Source organism: Octodon degus, unplaced genomic scaffold, assembly GCF_000260255.1.
Source record: "Octodon degus isolate 3935 unplaced genomic scaffold, OctDeg1.0 scaffold00009, whole genome shotgun sequence".
Lineage (NCBI taxonomy): Eukaryota > Metazoa > Chordata > Mammalia > Rodentia > Octodontidae > Octodon > Octodon degus.
In genome coordinates this window covers 13,916,799-13,938,012 of record NW_004524585.1, presented here as the reverse complement: position 1 = coordinate 13,938,012, position 21,214 = coordinate 13,916,799, and the positions used below count along the sequence as shown (strand labels likewise).

The 21,214-nt window shown below is 51.7% G+C and overlaps 1 protein-coding gene across 2 annotated transcripts in view; it reads left to right on the top strand.

Moving 5' to 3' along the window:
* The window catches only part of Pik3c2b (phosphatidylinositol-4-phosphate 3-kinase catalytic subunit type 2 beta), a 71,771-nt gene that overhangs the window by 21,952 nt on the left and 28,605 nt on the right, over positions 1-21,214 (top strand). The window contains exons 2-14 of one of the 2 annotated variants that reach the window (XM_004625399.2): positions 479-1,498; positions 5,433-5,533; positions 6,470-6,624; positions 6,913-7,033; positions 9,960-10,071; positions 10,205-10,284; positions 10,666-10,729; positions 12,037-12,183; positions 12,735-12,768; positions 14,907-15,102; positions 16,101-16,223; positions 19,604-19,771; positions 20,284-20,395. In XM_004625399.2, coding sequence (XP_004625456.1) covers positions 566-1,498; positions 5,433-5,533; positions 6,470-6,624; positions 6,913-7,033; positions 9,960-10,071; positions 10,205-10,284; positions 10,666-10,729; positions 12,037-12,183; positions 12,735-12,768; positions 14,907-15,102; positions 16,101-16,223; positions 19,604-19,771; positions 20,284-20,395 — 2,346 coding nt within the window. In that variant the 5' untranslated portion in view covers positions 479-565. Of the gene's footprint in view, positions 1-478; positions 1,499-3,682; positions 4,108-5,432; positions 5,534-6,469; positions 6,625-6,912; positions 7,034-9,959; positions 10,072-10,204; positions 10,285-10,665; positions 10,730-12,036; positions 12,184-12,734; positions 12,769-14,906; positions 15,103-16,100; positions 16,224-19,603; positions 19,772-20,283; positions 20,396-21,214 lie in introns of those variants that run through there. The other variant, XM_023708305.1, reaches the window with a different exon arrangement.

The following is a 21,214-nucleotide window of genomic DNA, read 5'->3' as shown; positions in this document are numbered from 1 at the left end:
TCCAGCTTTTCATCCTCTCTCTCCTTGGGGAAGGTTCGCAGCACTGGTCATCCAGGTTCCGTGTATTTCTATATGCTCACTGGACTTCTTTAAATTTCAGGTCGCAAGACTCTCTCAGGCCTCCTGGAGATAAAATATGTTCTCGAAGGAGGTGTGGAGGGTAGAGAAACAGTGGGCAGAGCAGGGGCCAGGAATGCTTTCAGCTGCCCTGCACTGGGCTTGGGCTGGTGCATCCCTGAGGACCTGTGTGCTGAGTAGTACAGGATGAGAGTTAGGGCCAGGTCTGGGGACGTGGTCAAGTGCACAGCGGGTGGACAGATGGAATAAGGAACAGTCTGGCATCACCTTCTTCTACTGTCTTTCTCTTTCTTTCCTTTTGTTACTAGCACTGAAGAAATAGGCAGCAGCTCAGATTCTGTCCATGACATCTAGCGATGGATATTCTGTCCTGTGACTGACTGGCTTCTCTTGCTTGCAGGTGCCCAGACATCATGCCCCAGCCTTCCAGGCCTGACGCTGGCAGGAAGTAGAAAGCTTCTTTGTCTCTCGTGCCCCTGTCCTCACCATGTCTTCAACTCAAGGCAGTGGGGAGCACTGGAAGTCCCTCGAGTCAGTGGGCATCAGCCGCAAAGAGCTGGCCATGGCTGAGGCCCTGCAAATGGAGTGCGATGCTCTGTCCCGACTCCGGCATGACAAGGAGGAGAGCAGGGCCAAGCAAAACACGGAACACTCTCTCATCAACTGGGACGAGCCCGTCTTAGACTTCTTCAGCAAGCCAGCGGGGAGACGGAATGACCTCAAGCTCTTGCGCGGTCTCTCTGGCTCTGATCCTACCCTCAATTACAACTCCATCTCCCCACAAGAAGAACCACCCAACCACTCTACTCCCCAGGGCCCTCAGCCTGGCCCGGATCCCTGGCCCAAAGGCTCTCTGTCTGGAGACTATCTCTACATTTTTGATGGTTCAGATGAGAGGCCCTCTTTATCCCCAGGACCAGCAGACCCAGATGGCTCTTGCAAAAAATTGTCCCCACCCCCTCTGCCTCCTCGAGTCTCTATCTGGGACACACCTCCCCTGCCTCCCAGAAAAGGGTCTCCCTCATGCTCCAAGATCTCTCAGCCCAATGACATCAACACTTTTTCTTTGGTGGAACAACCACCAGGTAAACTACTGGGCCATCAAATCCTAGAAGAGGAAGAGCTGCCAGGAGGTGGAGGGCGGGGGTACCTGCTGGGATCTGTAGACTACGACGGAATCAATGACACAATCACAAGGCTCAACCTGAAGTCAACCTATGATGCGGAGATGTTGCGGGATGCCAGCAGAGGCTGGAAAGAAGGCCGAGGGCTGCTGGACTTCAGCAAGGACACCCCTGGAAAACCCGTGTCCCGGAGCAAGACCATGCCCCCTCAGGTGCCACCCCGAAGTTATGCTGCTCGCTACAGCAATCGGAAGACTACAACTCCTAGCAAGAACCGCCGGATTTCTGCTGCTCCGGTGAGGCTCTTATTATGTTTCTTCTGTGCCTTTTCCTCCTGAATCACTCAAAAATGAGGACCAGTCCCTCTTTCTTGCTGTTGCAAATTTGACTCTTCCAGGTGCTCACCCCCTAGCATCCTCTTCTCCCCTCATTTCTGCCATCAGGACCCTGGGCCTGGGTAGAGAGAAGTACTAGGTAGGCTGGACCTGGGAGCTGGGACGACAAACACCAGTAAAGGTTCAGCTCTTACTCGGAGCCCTCCTAGGCAGGAGCTGTTTTGGTTGCTAGCTGCCTCTTCCTGGTATAAGGACTGAATTGGGGGTCAGAGGAGTCCTTGTTGACTGTGGCCCTATAGACTCGAGGAAGTTGCTTCCAGTTGCTGAGGCCCTGCTGTGCCAAAGTAGAAGGCATCACAGAGGGAAAAAAATTCATTGCCTGCAGAAGACAGCAAAAGTAAGCAAGGACCCTTAACAGCTCCTTTCTGCCCCTTTTATACTCTATCTAGGCCACTGGGATTAGGGCTGTTCACACCTATTAGTAGAGTGATCAGTAATCACACACCCTTAATCCCAGCAGCATACATTCCAGATTCAGCCACCTCTGAAAAGCCCCACCTATGAGTGCCGGAGGCTTTTGGGGGCCCTCTAGACATGAGCCATAACAATGCCTTACCACACTAAACCTGGCTAGAACTAGGCATTGAACCCAAGGCCTCACACATGCTAGGCATGTTCTCTGCCACTGAGCTACATCCCCAGACCTTTTCTTAATTTTGCTAGATAGGGTCTTGCTAGGTTGCCCAGGCTGGCTTCAAACTTATGATGTTCTTGCCTCAGCCTCCTGAGTAGCTGAGATTGTAATCACGTGTTACCATGCCTGCTTAACCTCACTTAACTATGTTTTTGTTTTTTGTGCTATTGAAGATTGAACACGTAGCCTTCACACTGGGGCTACATCTTCAACTCTTTTAAAATTTATTTATTTATTTATTTTTTTGCGGAACCGGGGATTGAACTCAGGCCATTGTGCTTGCCAGGGAAGTGCTTATTCCACTGAGCCACCTCCCGGGCCCCTCTTTTTTAATTTTTTAATTATTATTATTATTGTTTTTTCTGAGACAGGGCCTTTCTATGTATTCAGGCTTGAACTCACTAGGGCAGGCTGGTCTTGAACTCATAGTGACCTTCCTACCACAGCTTTCTGAGTGCTGGGATTACAGGTAGGTGACACCGTGTCTGTTTTTTGTTTTTCTGGTCTGAGACAGTATCTCACTAATTTTCTGTGTTGCTCAGGTTGAGCTCCAACTTGGGCACTTCTGCCTCAGCCTCCCAGAGCACTGGAATTATAGGTGTGTGCCTCTGTGTTTGGCTTATCTGAGCCACTAGTAAGCACACAGTTTAGTGGAATTCAGTACAGTCAAATTGTTGTCAATCTTTACTGTTATCCATCTCTACTATTCCCAGTGGAATTATTTGGAAGTTTTTCAGTAGCATAGTGATAATTTGGCTTGGATCCACATGGAGTGGAAAGTAGCCCTGCCAAGTACACAGACTCTGTGTTGTACCACAGGTGGTTCCTGCTTCAGTGTGTTTCTGGCTCAGGCAGCATTGCAGATCGCCATGGAGAGGACCTGAAGGCTGTTCTGTGTTTCACTCTGGACCTCCAGAAACTGAGTGCAAGGAGTCAGGAGGCTTCCCACCTGGGCCTGATGGGTCACGCGTGTAATCCCAGCACTCTGGGAGGCTGAGGCAGGAGGATGGGAAGTTCAAATCTAGCCTGGGTGATTTAGCAATTTCATGAAACCCTATCTCAAAATTTTAAAGGGGTTTGGGGGGCCCAGGGAATATAGCTCAGTGGAAAGGCCTAGGGTCCAATCCCTAGCACAGAAAAAGAAAAGAGGAAAAAAGGACCCTCATGGCTGAGGACTTTGTTAGCAGCTTATCAAACCATCTCACTCCATCCCTGTCTCCTCCTTGACCATTGTCTGAAGAATCTGGGACTTTCCCACCTATCCTCCAACCTTCGGGATCTGTCCCAACTCCAAAAACTCCACAGTTCTCCTTCCCCTGATTCTACCAAGAACCAGCTGCAGCTCCAGAGCTCAGGCTTTTTAAAGGCTCTGCTGTGAGAGGTGGGGCTGCTCCCACTATTTATAGGGCTAAGAGAGTCCTGCTGGCACAGAGCGGGGACTGCTCACCAAAGCAAGCCACCCTGGTCGGTGATCACCTCCGTCCTCGCTGGCTCTCCTGTTCCCCACCCCTGCGCAAGTATCATCAGAGTTCTGAGAGGGAGTTTGATCTGGATCTCCTTGAAGAAGTGAGGGCAAAACCAAAAGCTCTTGCCAGTTCCAAGGGGAGAAATGCGGCCTTGGTCCTCCCCACCTCAGCTCAGTGCAGGGACTCAGCCCGCCAGGATTGGGGACCCTTTGAGCCTTCGGCCTATACCCCCACCCCGCCTTCGCCAGGCCTCCAGCCGGAGTGACCCTCCTTGTCCCAGGCCTCCTGAGCCATCTCTGGAAATGGCTGGCTCCAAATGCCAGCCTGGTACGCACACTGCCAGGCTCTGCCTGGCAGACTCCCGCAGCCAGCATCGGGTGCTGCCACCAGGGCCTGCCAGCCGGGGAAACGTAAGTGCCTTTTGTTTTCTTCCGGTGCTAGTGAGTGGTACAGAAAGGGCATGAAAATGGCCTTCAGTAGCCATTCTGTTCTCTCCCTCTCCTGCTTTCTCCTCCCTCCCATCTCTTTTTGTCTCTCGGTTTCTTTTGAAGGTTAATTGCTGACAGTGGTGCTATTGTTTTGACTGGGACATGGGCACTGTTGGCAGAGCCAGGGCCTCACGTGCCAACTGTCCCCACTGCTGTGCTTGCCTCTGTGTGGCCCTTCCTCTACCCACACACCCGGAACGAGGCATAGGTGCCCAGAGGAAGCCCTGGGGACAGTCACAGGAGGAGCTCAGTTGTGTCCTCTGTCCTGAGGCCAGGATGAATAACAGCAGCCAGTGAAGAAGATGGGAGGTGCCTGGAGGTGGTCGCACTGTGTGTATGCTCAGACCAGAGTGTGCACGCAGGCACACACACACATGCGTGCACATGGGCGCACACATACACCCCCCACCCCTCCCCTGCAGCTGCCTGGTCCTGTTGCTTTCACTGGATACAGGCTTGGACTTCATATTCAGGGAAGCCTCATTCCCTGTGTGGCAGCCCTGGCAGGCCTGTCACTTGCGCCCCCATTTAGGACCCCTTCTGGGGTGGGGGTATAGCAGATGAGAGCCTTGTCTCAGTGTCCTGGTTATACACACATTCTCTAGGAGAGGAAGTGAGGCCAACCAGGGCAGGCTCCCTGATATTCCAGCCATTCAGAACCAGTAAGTTCTGGAGCTGACAGGAAGGAGCCCAGCCTTCCACCAGGTTCTGTCCTGCCCAGACTGCTGTTTTAATACTCTTCCTCAAATAGTGCCTACCAAGAAGGCATGTGTGTCTGAGTCATCCTCTGTGGAAGGGTTCTCAGTCTCTCTCTACATCAGGTCCCTGGGGTTTCCTGTGGATATTGAGGCTTTTGCCTAGGGTCAAGCCTCCCCAGGGGCCCTTTCAGCCACCAGCCTTTGGGAGCCAGCCTGAAAGCCCTTACCCTATAGTGGCCCTACACTGCCTGACTGCACTGGGCTGGTCGGATGCATCTCCTTATGGAGAAGGTATGACCTCTCCTGTCCATGGTACCCAGCCTCCATTCTTAGCCCAAGCTTTGCCTCCTCTTTTTCAGCTTGTCTTTTTATCTGCTAGAATGGCAGATAAATGTATGTGTGGATTCTCCCAATTTCTTGTGCTGTGTTCATTTTGTTGAGTAGCTAACACATCTTTGCCCCTGGAGTCTGTCAGAGCTGGGAGTCTCTTCAGGGGTGGGATGATGCCATGAGGGAAAAGGCACTGAGTCAGCTGCTCTTTCCTTCAAGGCGGGCTCCCGTCCCCACACCGTCACCAATGGCCACGAGCTGTTTGAGGTGTCAGAGGAGAGAGATGAGGAAGTTGCTGCATTCTGCCACATGCTGGATGTGTAAGAATTAATGGGACAGAGGGCTTGGAGGGTGTGGGGGCTGGGGAGAAGGGTCACCCATTTCTGAGCTTTCTTTCTTAATATGGAAGAACCATATTAAATGACATAGCTATGAGAGGCTTCCTATTTCAGGTGTCTGCAGCTGTTTTACCATTTTAGGACTTTCTCATTTTTTAATAAAATTCTTGAAACCTCATCTTGCAGTTCATTTACCCACTAGGAGGATGTAGCTCAGTGGCACAGTGCCTGCCTGGCAAATGCAAGGTCCTGAGTTTGATTCCTGGTACCAAAACCAATCCAGTTACCCACCTCACTTTTGACTCAGGCCCTCAGTTTCCCTTAGAAGCAAATGCACTCCAGGTGGCGATAAGAATTTCTCTTGAACCAAAAGAAAATGGAAATGGAGGGCCAGAGGGATAGCTCAGCAGATTAAGTGCCTGCTTAGGCAAGTGCAGGGACCAGGGTTCAATACCCAGGACCACATGCCCTGCTGGCCCCGCTCCTGGGCGTGCTGAGCTGACTACTGAGTGCAGACATGGTGGCATGCATCTGTAATCCTAGCACTGGGGAGACTGAAAACAGGAAGATCACTACGAGTCTGGGCTGTCAGTGAGATCCTGTAAAAATATACATTAAAAAGAAAAGAAAAGAAAGAGGAAAATGGATTCGTAAAAATCTATAACTTCCTTTGAGAAGTTTGGTTTTCCAAATTGTCTTGTGCTCCACTGAAGTATTGTACAGTTTGAACAGAAATGGCAAGAACAGTTTCCTAGAGCCGCCTCCCCACTGCCCTGACCTGGCCTGCAGCACCAGAGGGCCTGGCTGACTGGGGACAGTAGGGACCCTGGGCCTCAAGGTGGGAGGGTCCCTGGAGGCCTATTGTCACCTGCTCTCTGAAGGCGCAGTGAAGGTCCTTCTTCCTCTCCTGCTCTACAGCCTCCGATCAGGCTGTGACATCCAAGATTACTCCCTCACCGGATATGTCTGGAGTGCTGTCACTCCGAGCCCCGAGCACCTTGGGGATGAAGTCAACTTGAAGGTGACTGTGTTGTGTAGCAACCTTCGGGAGCCACTCACTTTCACCTGTAACTGTAAGTTAGCTGGGGAAGGTTCGGGACATGCCTTGAGGTGGCACGTGGTGATTAGTCTGTGGGATCCTTTGGTCTCCATTCCCATCAGTCCTTGTGCCTGGATAAAGGGTATTAGGGAAGGTCCTTGGGGGATGGGGTCCAGGGCCACAGGCCCTCTCCCTACCCCTAAATGTTTTGCTTTGTTGGTGATGATGCTGGTGAGGCTTAGCTGGGGGTGGAGAATCAAGGTGGGGAGGTTGAGCCTTGCCTGCCCCATGAGCAAAGATGTTACTCCCTGTGCCCTCCCAGGTTCCTCCACTGTAGACTTGCTCATCTATCAGACTCTGTGCTACACTCATGATGAACTGAGGGAGGTGGACGTGGCGGACTTTGTACTAAAGCCCTGTGGGCTGGAGGAGTTCCTGCAGAAGTGAGTGAGCTGGCTGAGGCTGGGGAAATTCCGGGTGGAGGCAGCAAGTGCTGGGTGGGGAGGAGGGTGCCGGGGACGGCAGGGTGGCGTGAGGCTTGGGGCTGACAGCTCTGCAGTCAGGACGCCTGCTTTCTCTGCACTCTGCTGGCTGGCTATGTTGTACTTTCCTCAGGAGTTCCATCTTCCAGCAGGGTTGGCTGGATTTTGAGCCAAATCTGCTGTGGAAAGAACTTAGAACTGGGGTTAGGCAAAGGCAGATCCGATCTGCAGGCAGACTTCTGCTTGCAGAGAGATGAGTATACTTGGGGTCAAGGTGGGGGGCTGAGGGGGGTTGCTTCTGCTCTCGAGGATGTGTGTGGTGTCTTTCAGGGCCAGGGGAACAGCAAGTCTGGGCAAAAATGCCCTGTGGAATCTGGAGAAGTTACAATTGCTCGCTCCCCTTCCCCTGCCAGCAGCCATCCCCTGCTGGCCTATGCAGCTAGCTACCTCCTCCCCAGACTGCCTTCCAGCTCTTCCGCAGCCAGGACCCTCTGCAGAAGGCAGTCTCCCTGGAAAGTGTGATGGGGACCAGCTGAGGCAACCCCCTTTCCACTGCCCTGGTGAAACTTCACCCCTCAGTTGGTATTGCTATGTGACAGTAGACTGATAAGGCTGGCTACTGCCTACTCAGTCCTGCCAATTGGAGGAAGTCCCAATGTGTCCCCTCATGCCTTTCCTCTCTTGTATGCTTGTCCAGATGCACCAAGGGTCATCTAAGACCTGAGCATGAGAATCTGGCTGCAGACTGAGTTCTTGGTTGATTTCTTCAACTTTAGGGGAGTTGTAGGGCTCTCTGTTGCCTCCATATCATCATCTGGAGGTGGGGGGGGGGGAAGAAAAAGGGCAGACCTTGTGTAACTCGTACCTTCCAGTAGAACCCTTGTGGTAGTTGTATCCCTGCTTCTCATAGGGGAACAAGGAAGATCCCTGAATGCAGGGTCACCCAGCACTGTTAGGGTGCAGTGAGGGGTAAATTGGACTTTTTTTTTTTTTTTTTTTTTGGAACCAGGGATTGAACTCAGGTCCTTGCGCTTGCCAGGCAAGTGCTTATTCCACTGAGCTATCTCCCTGGCCCTTGGACTCTTGATAATGCCATTACCCTGGTTTGAATTTCAGCTTTCAACTTACTTGTTGTGAAGCTTGACCCTCTGGTTCTCCTGTAAGGAATGGCAAGGGCTTGGGTTGGAGGAGTAGCTTAGTGGTAGGGCACTTGCCTAGCATGTGTAAGGCCCTGGATTTCATCCCCAGCACCTTAAAAGAAAAAAATGGTGTAGGTTCAATGTGGAAAGGACCTCAAGAGCAGTCACTAAGTACTAGCAGGAAAGAATCAGCCTACAGAGAAGACTTGTTGGGACTGTGGATTAGGCAGCGCCATCAGGAAGCTGTTGGGTTCCACCTTTCTGTTGAGACCTGGGTGGAATGCCTTAGGGTGGGACAGGGACAGTGATGCTGGATCGTGCCCTCTGCTCTGTCGTGTCTGCACACAGAGAGGAAGGCCTATCCACAGGGAAGGTCAAGCAAGCCCCAGGGACCTGTGGTCATGGCTTCTGCTCCAAGATAACCCTCCCCCGGAACACACATGTGAAAGCACAGTTCTGTATACTGGTCTACCTCCCAAGCTCCTGACGTGTGACAGCTGCCCTGAGGGGGTATGAAGGACCCTCTGTGGGTTCTAGAAGCTGCAAGTTCCCCAGAAAATCCTCTGGGTTTCTATCCCTGCATGGCTGGAGGAGCTGAGGCTGAAGGGGAATGTTGTACTTCTGGGCCAGGATGCAGGCTGATTTCAGATAAGAACCTTGAGACAGCCCTAGGGGAGGGTTGGGTTTCCTGCCCTCTCCTTCACCCCCACCACACTCTTCCTTCCTTCCAGACCCTCCCGCCAGGCCCTGCTCACCACCCAACCTCTCCATCCCCAGGTTTTGGCTGCACTTCAGGCTGAGCAGTTTGGGGCCCAGATTGGAGGCCTGGCTCTCTCAGGGTATAGAGTACCCTCTATGTCCTAGCTGGATCAGGACTGGCCCAGGTCCCTGCACCTTCACCAGCTTCTGTATGTCTCCTTTCCCCTTGTCTCCCCTCCCCACACCTCCATTTCTGCTCTAGATTCCCAGCTCTGTTAAGGAAGGAAGTCCATTTCCGGCTTCTGTTCCCTATCCTGGGCCTGGCTTAGGCCTATAGTGCTAGCATGGAGGTGGAACTTGCTCTGCCCTTCCTCTCTGTGGTTTTCTTTCTGATTAGGGTGATCTGGGGAGAGAGATTGCATGGCAGACTCCATAGGCTTTCTTTGAAACTGGGGTCTTCTGTATGGACACATAGTAGAAGGAATTGCACACACTTTTTAGGAGGTCCGTGGAGATTTATGTCATGAATTGCAATGGGGAGAAGCAGAACTTGAACGGGGACAACAGGTCTGGACTCTTGGTGGGATTGCTTTGTTTGGCCTCAGCAACCTAGTTGGTGACAAGGACAGAGGGTGGGAACACCAGAGCCTGGGTACAAGCCAACTACTTGGTTGTCCCTACACTGACACCAAGACAATGAGGTCTAAGCAACTGTCCCCAAAGGGTCTTGTGCATTCACCACTCTCTGTAACAGTTCCCACCTCAGGAACAAACAAGTAATAACAACACAACTAATAGATACCTGAACAGTCAGTATTTGTACAGCCCAATGGTTAAATGGTATAGATAGCTTTTGTTTAGATAGAGCCCCATGCCTTCCTGCAAGCTGTACCATAGCATTTTCCAGGAGCCGAGGGCAGTGCCTACAGCACAGACCCTACCAACCTCCTCCACCTTCTTCTGGCTTCTCTCTCCTCAAGGATGAGGTACCCATCTCCCTTTCCACTGTGTCTCCAGGATGCTAACAGGCTTGTCTCTCACCCTGCCAGCAAGCATGCTTTGGGCAGCCATGAGTACATCCAATACTGCCGCAAATTTGACATCGACATCCGGCTACAGCTGATGGAGAAGAAGACCACACGCAGTGACCTGGCCCGCACGGTTTGTGTGGGGTGGTTGATGGTTGCACAGAGCCAGGGAGGTGGCAGGGACAGAGGTTGCTGTGAAACACATTAGGTGGGACTGGGCTGAGATAAGGGCACCACTCCTACTGAACAGGATGCTTTTCATACAGGTAAATGATGACCAGAGCCCCTCCACCTTGAACTACCTCATCCACCTACAAGAGAGGCCAGTCAAACAGACCATCAGCAGGTGAGAGTGGGTACCATGTAGGGCATGGCCTGGAGAGGAGCCATGAGGGGACCCAATGGATACTTGTGTCTGCCTGATTCTCTGTGAGGACTAAAGGATTCTTGCAGGTATCTGAGATTGGGACCTGAGTCTTGTGGGGGAAGGTCCCCACTCCATGGGAGATGGTCATGTTTTATCCCTTGCCCTCATTCTCCAGGTGAGAGGTGACAAAGAGAAAGGACTCCCTCTCTCCATCTTCACTGGAAATGGAAAGAATAGGAACTCCTTTGAAATCAGATCTTGATTCTTAAGCAGAGCAGGAACAGGAAAGGAATAGGTTCTCCTGGGCAATGGGTATTTTGTGACCTCTCCTGTGATCTTTCTCTGCCCCCAACTCCCCAGGCAGGCCCTGAGTCTTCTGTTTGACACGTACCACAATGAGGTGGATGCCTTCCTACTGGCTGATGTGAGTACCCCTCTGGGCCCTTCTTCTTCCCCAGGCTTTCTGGGATGGCCAGCACCAGGAGGGAGCTGGGCAGAGCTCAGCAGCGACTCTCTTATCCTCTAGCTCATGGGCGAGCCAAGACCATGCTGGCGTTTGAGCAGCAGGCAAGCATGTAGAAAGCGAGCTGCCCAAATTACAGGATGCTAAAACAAATCCACTGTGAGCGATCTTCAAAAATAATCCTTGCCAGGTTGATCCAGTTGTTCATCCTGGACTCTCTCCTTTGAGGAAACTGGGCATTGTGTCCAGCTCACCCTTTGCCCACTGCCAGAACCCCCATCCAGTGGCCTCTGCTTGAAGCTTTGCAGGGAGGAGCAGAGTGTTCCTGGGCGTGCGTTCTGCCATGTTCTGGCCCTGTGCTAGCAGCTGCTGAGGCAGTGAAATGAACAGCTTGTCTTAGCCTTTGGGGAGCTTGGGTTAGAAAAGTGCAATAATACCTTAAAGCTTTTAGTAGATGGAAGATGTCAGTCAGCTAATGAAGGATGACTGGAGGGCCCAAAGAGGTCCCACTGGCAGCAAAGGCTTTGGGAAGAAGGGAGGATTTCCCCTGGTCTCCCAATTGAAATTGACAAATGTAAGCCAGGCATGGTGGCACCCACCTATAATCCAGGACCCTAGGAGACTGAGACAGGAGGATTCCAATTTTGAGCCCCAGCTAGGCAATTTATTGAGACCCTATCTCAAATTTTAAAAAAACATAAAAAAAGGCTGGGGATGTAATTCAGTGTGAGGATCCTGAGTTCAAGTACTAGTACCAAAATACACAGATGTACAGACATGAATAATTAAGGAGAATACTGCAGAAGAGTCCAGATAAGAAAGCCACAAGAGCCGAAGTATAGAAGGGAGGTTAAGAGTGCAGCAGTCTATGGAAGGAGGTGTGGCCTGGAAATTCTGAGGCAAAGATTCTGAGAATAGGTCTGAGTGGGCAAGTGGGGCCTTGGCAAGGTCTCTCTGGTGTCCCTGCTAACCCTGTGGGTTGATTGTCTTAAAACTGTTGGCCCTGACCTGTTCCCATCCATGTGGAAGTAGACTGTAGACTGTGGGTGACAGGCAAGGTCTGAAGGACAAGGAGGGGATTGGGGCGCATGGGTGGGCATGGCCTATTTCACTGTGAGGGCAAGACTGTTTGCTGATGCTGAGTTTGGAAATGAAACATGCGTTGCACTAGCTCCCCTTCCAGTCATCAGAGCCTATACTGCTGACTCCTTCCTTCAGTGTCTTGGAGGGGGAGCAGAGGTCTGGTCTCACTGTGCAGCCTCCCACAGGGGGACTTCCTGCTGAAGGCCGACAGGGTGGTCCAGTCTGTCAAGGCCATCTGCAATGCCCTGGCTGCTGTGGAGACCCCAGAGATCACCAGTGCGCTCAATCAGCTGCCTCCCTGCCCCTCAAGAATGCAGCCAAAAATCCAGAAGGTAAGGAGGCCCTGGGCTCCTCTCTCTACCTCTGTTGCCTATGCTTAAGCTATCCAAGCGCAAGAGTGGTTGTGACATGGTGCCAAGCATGTCCCCTCATCCAGATCTGCCCTGGGGGCCTGCTTTTATGAATCCAGGCGGCAAAGGCTTTATTCCCAATCACCGAGGCATCACCTGACAGTTTGCTTATCCATCAATGTGCAAAACCAAACTGGGAAGAAAAAAATCTCCTGAGAGGTGAAGGGCTCAGAGCTGCCACAGTGGGGGCTGGGCACTATGCAGACAAAGCCATGGTGCTGTGGTCCTCCGAGGAGAGCCCGAGTGTGAGCTTTCACTAGGGTGGACACAGTGATGATTTTTATCCATGCCACCTCACTCCATCCATCCTGTGGCTGTGGTACAAACCATTACGCTATCCTCCCTGGGGAACTGCTGCTCCTCACATTTCAGCCAGGGTTGACCCAGCTGAGTGCAGCTGTGGAAAGCCTCCCTTGCAGCTGTGATGGAAAAAGCTGTGGCCCAGAGGCTCACTCCTCCTTTCTGCTCAACAGGATCCCAGCGTCTTGGCAGTGAGGGAAAACCGAGGTAAGGCGACCGCTCTCCTGTTGCATCCAGTAGGGGCAGGTGCAAATGCTCGCTCTGCCCCGATTCCTCCTTCCCCTCGGCCCCCTTGATTTATGCCGCAGCTTTCCTGCTGTGTGTGCACACTCGTGTGCGTCCCTAGGAGGTGTGGTTGCAACTACAGCCCACATTTCTTTCCGTAGATCATTTTCCCATTATTTTCACTGGTCATTTGCTTCAGTGGCCCCGAGAGAGGATGATGAGGCCGGCTAAGTGGGGTGGCAGGCAGGAGGCCAGGCAGAGCCCGTCTTTCCTCCCACAGGTGGAGCAGGTGGACGCTTCTCCAGTTGGCTCACACCCCCTGCATTCCCTAATCGAGAGTGGGCCTTGGGAAAGGATGAGCTTCATCACTGGGATTTCTCTAGGATTCCCCTGTGCAAACATCTAAGCAGAAATTTGCCCTAAATCCCATATCACTGGGATTTGGCAGGGAGTATTTCGGGAATTTAACCTAGGGTGTTGTGTATAATGCTAGGTAAGCATTCCACATTGCGCTATATCCCCAGCCCTAGACATTTTTATTTTTATTTGGTTTTTGAGACAAGGTTTCACTTGTAGTCTAGGATGGGCTTACACTTGAGCTCTTCCTGCCTGTGGAAGCCTCCTAAGTAGTGGGGGTTTTTAGAGATGTGTGCTACCATACTGAGCTGTATCACTGGGATTCTTACAGGGATTCTCGGTCTTTGAGACTAAACATTGTCCCAAAATGTATTTTGAGTGCCAACATAGAATTATTGATGTTTTCTTTTATTACAAAAATTTTTTTGGTGGTACTGGGTATTGAATTTATTTGGTGGTGCTGGACTTTAGACATGCTAGGTAGGCTTTCAGTCAATAAGCCACCCATCCCCCACCCCAGCCTCTCAGCTTTTTTTTTTTTTTTTTTTTTTGCAGTAGTGGGGATTGAATTCAGGACCCTGTCCCTTAGTTTTTTTTTTTTGTTTGTTTGTTTATTATTTATTTTTTTTATTTATTACATTTATTTATTGTGTGTGTGTGTGGCCAGCTCAGCCCACCAGGGGGCGGGGCTGGCTGGCATGTGGTGCTGGGGGATCGAACCGCGGTTCCTGTGCTTTGCCAAGCTTGTTTCAAGTAGGTGCTTTAGACCACTGAGCCATCTCTCCAGCCCCATCCCTTAGTTTTTTTAAATTTTTTTTGTAGAACCAGGAATTGAACTTAGGCCCTTGCACTTGCCAGGCAAGCACTTATTCTACTGAGTCATCTCCCCAGACCCCCTCAGCTTTTTTAAAAAAGATACTCCTGCTAGTTTTTGCTTTACCAAGAGATAAACTTTTTTTTTTTTTTTTTTTTTTTTGCGGAACTGGGGATTGAACTCAGGCCCTTGCGCTTGCCAGGGAAGTGCTTATTCCACTGAGCCATCTCTCCGGCCCAAGAGATAAACTTTTTAAAAATTTATTTATTTATTTATTTATTTATTTGGTATAGGGTCCTGCTACGCAGCTTGAACTCATAGTGATCCTCCTGTCTCAGCCTCCCCAGGTCTGAGATTATAGGTTTGTGCCACCACACCTGGTTTCAGTAGCTGGCATGGTGCAGGGCCAGCGTGGCATGCAGTATCAGGGATCACAGCCAGGTCCTTGTGCTTGCCAGGCAGGCACTTAAACTGCTGAGCTATCTCCCTGATCCCCGAGAAATAACTTTTTAAAAAAAGCTGCTTGTTGTGGTGGTGCACACCTATAACCTAGCACTTGGAGGATGAGGCGGGAGATTGTTATGAATTCAAGGTCAGTCTAAGCTATATAGTGAGATCCTGTCTCTAAAAAACAAAAACAACCCTGACAGTTATTATTACTATCATTTCCTGAAACATTTTGACATTAAGTAAGTAGGAATACATAAAAATAAGCACCATATTTAAAACTGAGTAATTATTGATCTGAAAAACTCAGGACATGCTCCTGCTTTTCCATCATTTTACCACAGATGGGTGAGGTTTGTCACAGGCATTAGAAACCAAGTGGTATTTGGAGACCACTGTCCTAGGCTCTTCCATCACAACAAGTACCATGGCAACAAGAAGACACTCACTCCCAAGGCCCTCATGACATGCGAGATTCCCCTCTGACCTTTTCCCTTCACAGAGAAGGTTGTGGAAGCCGTGACAGCTGCCATCTTGGACCTGGTGGAGCTGTACTGCAACACGTTCAATGCAGATTTCCAGACAGCTGTGCCTGGGAGCCGCAGGCATGACCTGGTCCAGGAGGCCTGCCACTTCTCTGGGGCCCTGGCCTTCACCATCTATGCCACCCACCGTATCCCCCTCACCTGGGCTACCAGGTGAGCTGGTGCCAAGCAGCTTCTAAGGGAGCTGGCCGCATTTGACTTCCTGTGGCTTCTTGCTTTCTGCATGTGCCCTCTCTGTCCTCAATCTAATAGTGGCATTGTGGTGCCATAGGGCTGAGGGGACTCCAGGCTGGGATATCTCAGAGAGAAGGTTCCCTAGGGGCCTAAGAAGCACCTGCCGTTTCCTCCAAGTGCTGGCTGCCAGGACATCCCTGCTCCCTCCAGATCCAAGGGCAGCTGAGGGAGACAGGCGACAGATGGCCAGTTCCCAGTGCTCGCTCCAGGCCAGTGACTGCACTCCCCTGTGGACCACAAAGGCAGGGGCAGGGAGGGGGATGCCCCTTTGTCTGGGGTTCCCTAGGCCTGCAGGGATGGGTGGAGAGGATGTTCATTTGGTAATCTCCCCTCCTCTGCTGGGTCCCCAGCATCCCCCTGGGGGAACAGGCATTTGGCCCCACCCCACCTTCACTGGCCCCCTCCCCCTCTCCTCCATCCCCTTCCGTCTTTGTTCCTTACTTAATGTATTCCTCTGGGCGATTGGCAGAGAACAAAGGAGACGGCCTGGGAAACAGGGGCCTTCTCTGACCTCTTCTGTCAGGCACCTGTCATGAGCCACAGGGACCCCCATGTGTTGGCATTCATGGCGGCATATGTCGCTTTCCTCCCCCTACCCTCCCCCGTGCGCATGCGCATATATGCACAATTGTGCACGCGTGCATGTATGAGCGGGTGGGCACCTGGTGGGCTAGAGCTAAAAGAAGAAAAACCCCTGTGCATTGCAGGCAACCTGAACCTGTAGGGGGAGGGTGTGTGTGTGTGACTTCTCTGAGAGTACACTTCCTTAATCCTCATGTGACTGTCGTCTTCCTCTGCTCCAGAGACTGTAAACCATGCTCCCAGGGGAAGTTTGGCATTAGGAGGACCCAAAAATTTGGGTGACGGAGATCAATTGGTGGGGCTGGTTGTCCTGACCTGCTCCCTTCCTTTTATAGCTATGAAGATTTCTACCTCTCCTGCTCACTCAGCCACGGTGGCAAGGAACTGTGCAGCCCCCTACAGACCCGGAGAGCACGCTTCTCCAAGTACCTGTTCCACCTGATCATCTGGGACCAGCAGTAAGCACTGGCCCCACCCCAGGCCCCTCCTCTGCCAACCTCTCATCCTCAGGTGTGCCCAGGGCAGATAAGCAGGCCCGGACTAGGGGCACAGGCCTATGTTAAACCAGGCTTCATAACTAATCCAAATGGACAGGTTGTTCAACCTCTTGAGTCTCATTTCTCTCACTATTAAATGTGCACAAGTGTAATTTCTACCTTGTAAGTTGTTAGGATCCAATGACAAGTATCCCTGAAGGCTCTTTATAATCTATAAAGGACCATAAAAATGAAAATGTTAGCAGTTAATTTTAATTATATCTTCTTGTTTTGATCTTGTCTCTTTTAAAGAGTTTAACCATCCTAGGGGACTCCTTTCTTTCCAAAGTTCCCTTGGGAATAGGCAGAGGGACCTGTACCTTGTCCCTTACAGATAGAGAAGGGTAGGTGGTCTAGAGAAAGGCATAATACACACGGAGCCATTTCTAGTTCTAGCGAGTCTGGTTCTATCTCTAATCCTACATTCTTTCTAGCCTTGTTGTGCCTCAGTTTCTCAAACTGAGAAATGGGGACATTTGTTGAACTCAGGGCAGCTAGCACACTGAAGTGAGGTAGGCAGGATGTACATAGGAAGCCTGAAGCACAAGTTGGTATTAATAACCACTTATGAACAATACTGTGATGTCAGGAAGGTAGGTCAGTCAAGCAAAGCAGGACGGAAATGAGCATGAGGGAGATTGCAGATGTTCGCCTGCTTCGCGCCTATCTGCTGCGCCTTATGCGTCCCCTAACAGTCACAAACCTTGTTTACTTCTCTGGCTTCACTTCCCCAGACTGATTATAGCTGAATTTTCATGTGTAGACAGCATGTACAGCTTAAGTATTTCTAGTGCAGATGAATCAACTGGGGGTGTAGGTCAGTGGTAGGGTATTGGCCAGCATGCATGAGGCCCTGAAAAAATGAAATGTAGAAAAAAGATTAGAGAGACTGAGGAAGGTTCTCGAAGCAGCCAAAGATGCATATATAGGTAAATACAGAGACCGGAAATGCTGGAAGGGGTGGGCCATTTTATAGACAACTGGGGCAACAGACTCTCTTCCCCATTCTTTACACCTTGGTAATTCTTAGTGGTGTATAGTTGGCAATAAAGCAAACAGCTGCCAGGGCGGGAGAAACTCCTTGGAGACCGAAGAAAGCTACATTAAATGGCCCCTGAGTTTCATTGTCCCCTTGGGATTCTCTGGCCTCAGTTACTGCTTTTATCCAGAGAAAAGGAGTACAGTGTTCTGGGCTTAGGGGAGCCCCAAGAAATTGGCCTTAGATCCTTTGCTCAGGCACCATCAAAGGGACAGAAGCAGCCCAGGCTGCCCAGTGGGTCTCATTCTGCTCCTGGTCTGAGATTCCAAAGAGACCAGCAGCTTAGAGCATAAAGACTGTAGAAGGCCAATGTCCTAGCACTTCCCACGCAGATGTCCCGAGTGAGCCCTTTGGGCCAAGACCAAGGCATTTGGGAGAAGGTAGCATGCTGGGGTTCGGAGCACAGGCTTTGGGCCGGCCATCCTCTCCATGCTGTCACCATGACTTTGGGCAGTTAGCCAGCCTAGAAATGGAGATGACGGCAGGGCTTCCTCTACAGGAGGAGTTAGAACGCTGTAAGTAAAGTACTTGGCACCTTGTGCATAATGAACGCTTTCCTCTTTGCATCTTCTTTGCTGTGTGTTTCAGTTCTGGTTTCTCTGTTCCAAATGGTTGTGCATGAGAATACCATAAGTGCAGTGACCCCAAGTGTCACATGGCAAGCAGTATACACGCAGCGTGTGTACACATCACACAAGTGAAACTGTACCCTTTGCCCCTGGTGAAGGCACAGAAGACCAGAGTGGAAGTCCAATTGCCCTGGTTGTGAGAGGCAGAACCAGGCCCAGAACCCAACATATTCAGGAGTTCTTCCTGAAGGAGGCATCCCCGCCAGGTGATGTTGAAGCGTGGGTTGCAGGAAGGAGAAGGGTTTCTCAGGCAGGGAGCACTAAGCTCTGTAGCCCACACAGTGGGTATCTGACTCACTCGGTAAGGTGCACGGGGGAGGTTCTAGAATGCGAGGTTCACACTGGTGCCTCAGTTCCTGCTCCTCAGGGTTAGAGTTTAGTTGGGAAGATGCTTCCCTCTCTTCCTTCAGACATGGTGCCAGAGGCTTCCTTCTTGGGAGAAAAGCAAGGCTCACGACCACGTTCCTCTCCTCTGGGCTGTGAGGTCAGCTGATTCCCCCAACTCCGGCAAGCAGGGATCAGCTAACTCTCAGAATAGGTCTGGCAGCTGTACTCTGTCACCTCCAGCCAAGCCCCAGCCTGGCATGTCCACTGGCTGCTGGAGGGGCCCTAATTATAGCCAGGGGCCCCTCAAGATAGCGGCAACTGGGACTGAGTTGGTCTGTGCCAGTCTGTGACGGGCAGGCAGGAATGCCTCACTTGGGTGGCAGTTCCCTGGAGGAGTGAGGGGCATTGTGGAGGGAGGCTGCTTTACCTCAAACTGCTGACAACCCCACACCCAAACCCCGGGGGCTGCTGGGCCCTGGGCAGGCCAGGAGGTGTGGCAGTGTGGACTTTGGCCCAGGGACAGCTTCCTGGAAAGGTAATGTGGGTCCTCCCTCTTTGCGAGGCTCCCTTACTCTCCCCATCCCACCCCACCCACAGCTCTTCACCCTGAACTTGAAGAGCGTGGCTGGGTATAGCCCAGCAGGGCAGCCCCTGGACCACATCTGGCGTTGGGCTGTGGTGGGCTTGGTTGTTTCGGGTCTCTTGCTCTTGCTCCTTGGCTTTCTCACTGCTCAGGGCCTTGGAGAAGCCTCAGCCCTTTTCCCCTTTGGCTCTGGAATAGTTTGGGGATGAAAGCAAAGCATCATGTGCCCTGTGAGCTCAGAGAAGGGAAATGGCCAGGTGGGAGAGTGAGCCCCGGGCAGAACACGGTGACTCTTCCTGTGGCTCTCAGCAGGGGCACGTGGGGGAGGGATGATGCAGTCCAGTGGGAGAGGAGGACCACAGGAGCTGCTTTGCTGGCCCTTTGTGAGAGCTCTACAATGAGGAGAGGAGGCCAGCTCACGCAGTATGGAGTAGGCGACCTAGACTGAGGTGGCCCTGGCTGAGAGGGCTCTCCCTGGGGACCAGGAGTGACACCCCACAATCAAGGCATGTTTCACTCTAACGCAGGGCCCCAGGACACTGTACTGTGCTTTGTGGCGTGTGCAGTGTAAGTGTTTCCTGGTTTGTGACCTGTCCCAGCCCTACAAGGAGCTTTCCCCAGGGAAGAGCTGACACTGAGAGGGGGGCCAGATTCTCTGCCTCTGCTTGACTTCCAGGGCACCTGTCCCTTTCAGCCTACTGACTTTGTCTCCTGTCCCTTCCAGGATCTGCTTCCCAGTGCAAGTGAACAGGCTGCCCCGGGAGACTCTGCTGTGTGCCACCCTCTATGCTCTGCCCATCCCCCCACCAGGGAGCTCCTCAGAGGCCAATAAGCAGCGGCGGGTACCGGAAGCCTTAGGCTGGGTCACCACTCCGCTCTTCAACTTCAGGCAGTATGTGAGCCCCAGCGGGGCAGCCTCTTGGCTTTGGGAGGGGAGGAGATGGGTGGAGAAAGGGGTTCAGTTACCGTTATGGCTAATGTCTCTTGGGAGGGTTGACCACACTGGGCTCATGGGTGAGGTTGAGAGGGTTCCATTCTCAAGAGAGAGGCTGGAAGTGCAGAATGTAGTGACCAATATTGTTGATGGAACCAGCAGCCATGGACAGCACGGTGGAGAGAGAGGCATGAGAATGCAATGCTTGGCTACTACGGCATCCGGTCTTGTCACAGGAGGCTACCAGATCATCCAGGCTAGGGAGAGGTTAGCTCAGGGGCCTTCTGGGGCGAGGTGAGCATTTCAAGGACGTGGAAGAGGAAAGAAGCCATGGGCCTCAGGGAAAGTGAAAGAGAAAGGAGTGAAGTAGGGGCTTTAAGCAGAAATGGCAGAGCTTTGCATTGGGCTAGCAGGAGAGAAACCATCCCCTTGGCCAGGTGTTGGCTCATCTCACCCCACTTCCGCCTCAGAGTCCTGACCTGTGGCCGGAAGCTTCTGGGTCTGTGGCCAGCAACACAGGAAAACCCCAGTGCTCGCTGGAGTGCACCAAATTTCCACCAGCCGGACAGCGTCATCCTGCAGGTGAGAGCCCGACGTGCTTTCCCCACCCTTTGAGGAACCCCAGAGTAAGGTCTGGGCTGGAACAGGAGGAGAAAATGCTGGAACTGTGACCATGGGGTGATAATGTGACCAAAGTGACTGCGTGAGTGTGCTGAGAGCCAGAGTGGCAGGGCGAGCCTCATGGTACTCATCTCCTGTGGCCTGGAGGTGAACTCTGATTTCAAGGAGACTGACCGTCTCCTCCATCCAGGGCTCGGATTCACAGAGTCCCTTGTGTTGAACACTCATACTTCTAAGTCTGATTGTACCTGAACTGTCCCCACACAGGGTTGTGACAAGAGTCTGGCTAGGTTCTAGGTCTAGTCACTAGTCCCCAGCTCTCTTTTCTTGTGACAATGAGATGCTTTGGTATGGAATAAGAAATAGCAAAGCTGACAGGGAATAAAATAAAAAGATACAGCATGTATGCTCCAAGAGGCAAGAATTTTTGTCTCTTACTGCTCTATGCCCAGGGCCTAGAATAAGGCACATATTAGGATTCATTAAGCATTTCTTGAATAAATGAAAGATCTGTAAAGAATGGGTTTGCTCAGTTGTGACATCATCTTAGGAGGACACCATTCTGGTTGCATAGAGCAAGGGACCTAGTGTTCCAGGCCTTAAAGTTGGAAGGGCCCTTACACTGTGTGGCCCAACTTTAGCTGGCTGTATTGCCTCCGCAACCACGCTGAGGGCTCATTCTGGTGGTACCTGTTCCAAGCCCTTATCCTTGTCCTCTCAGGTAGGAACAGCTCAACACAACACAACCTTTTCCTCACTTGCCCAGTCTCTCTCAGTCAG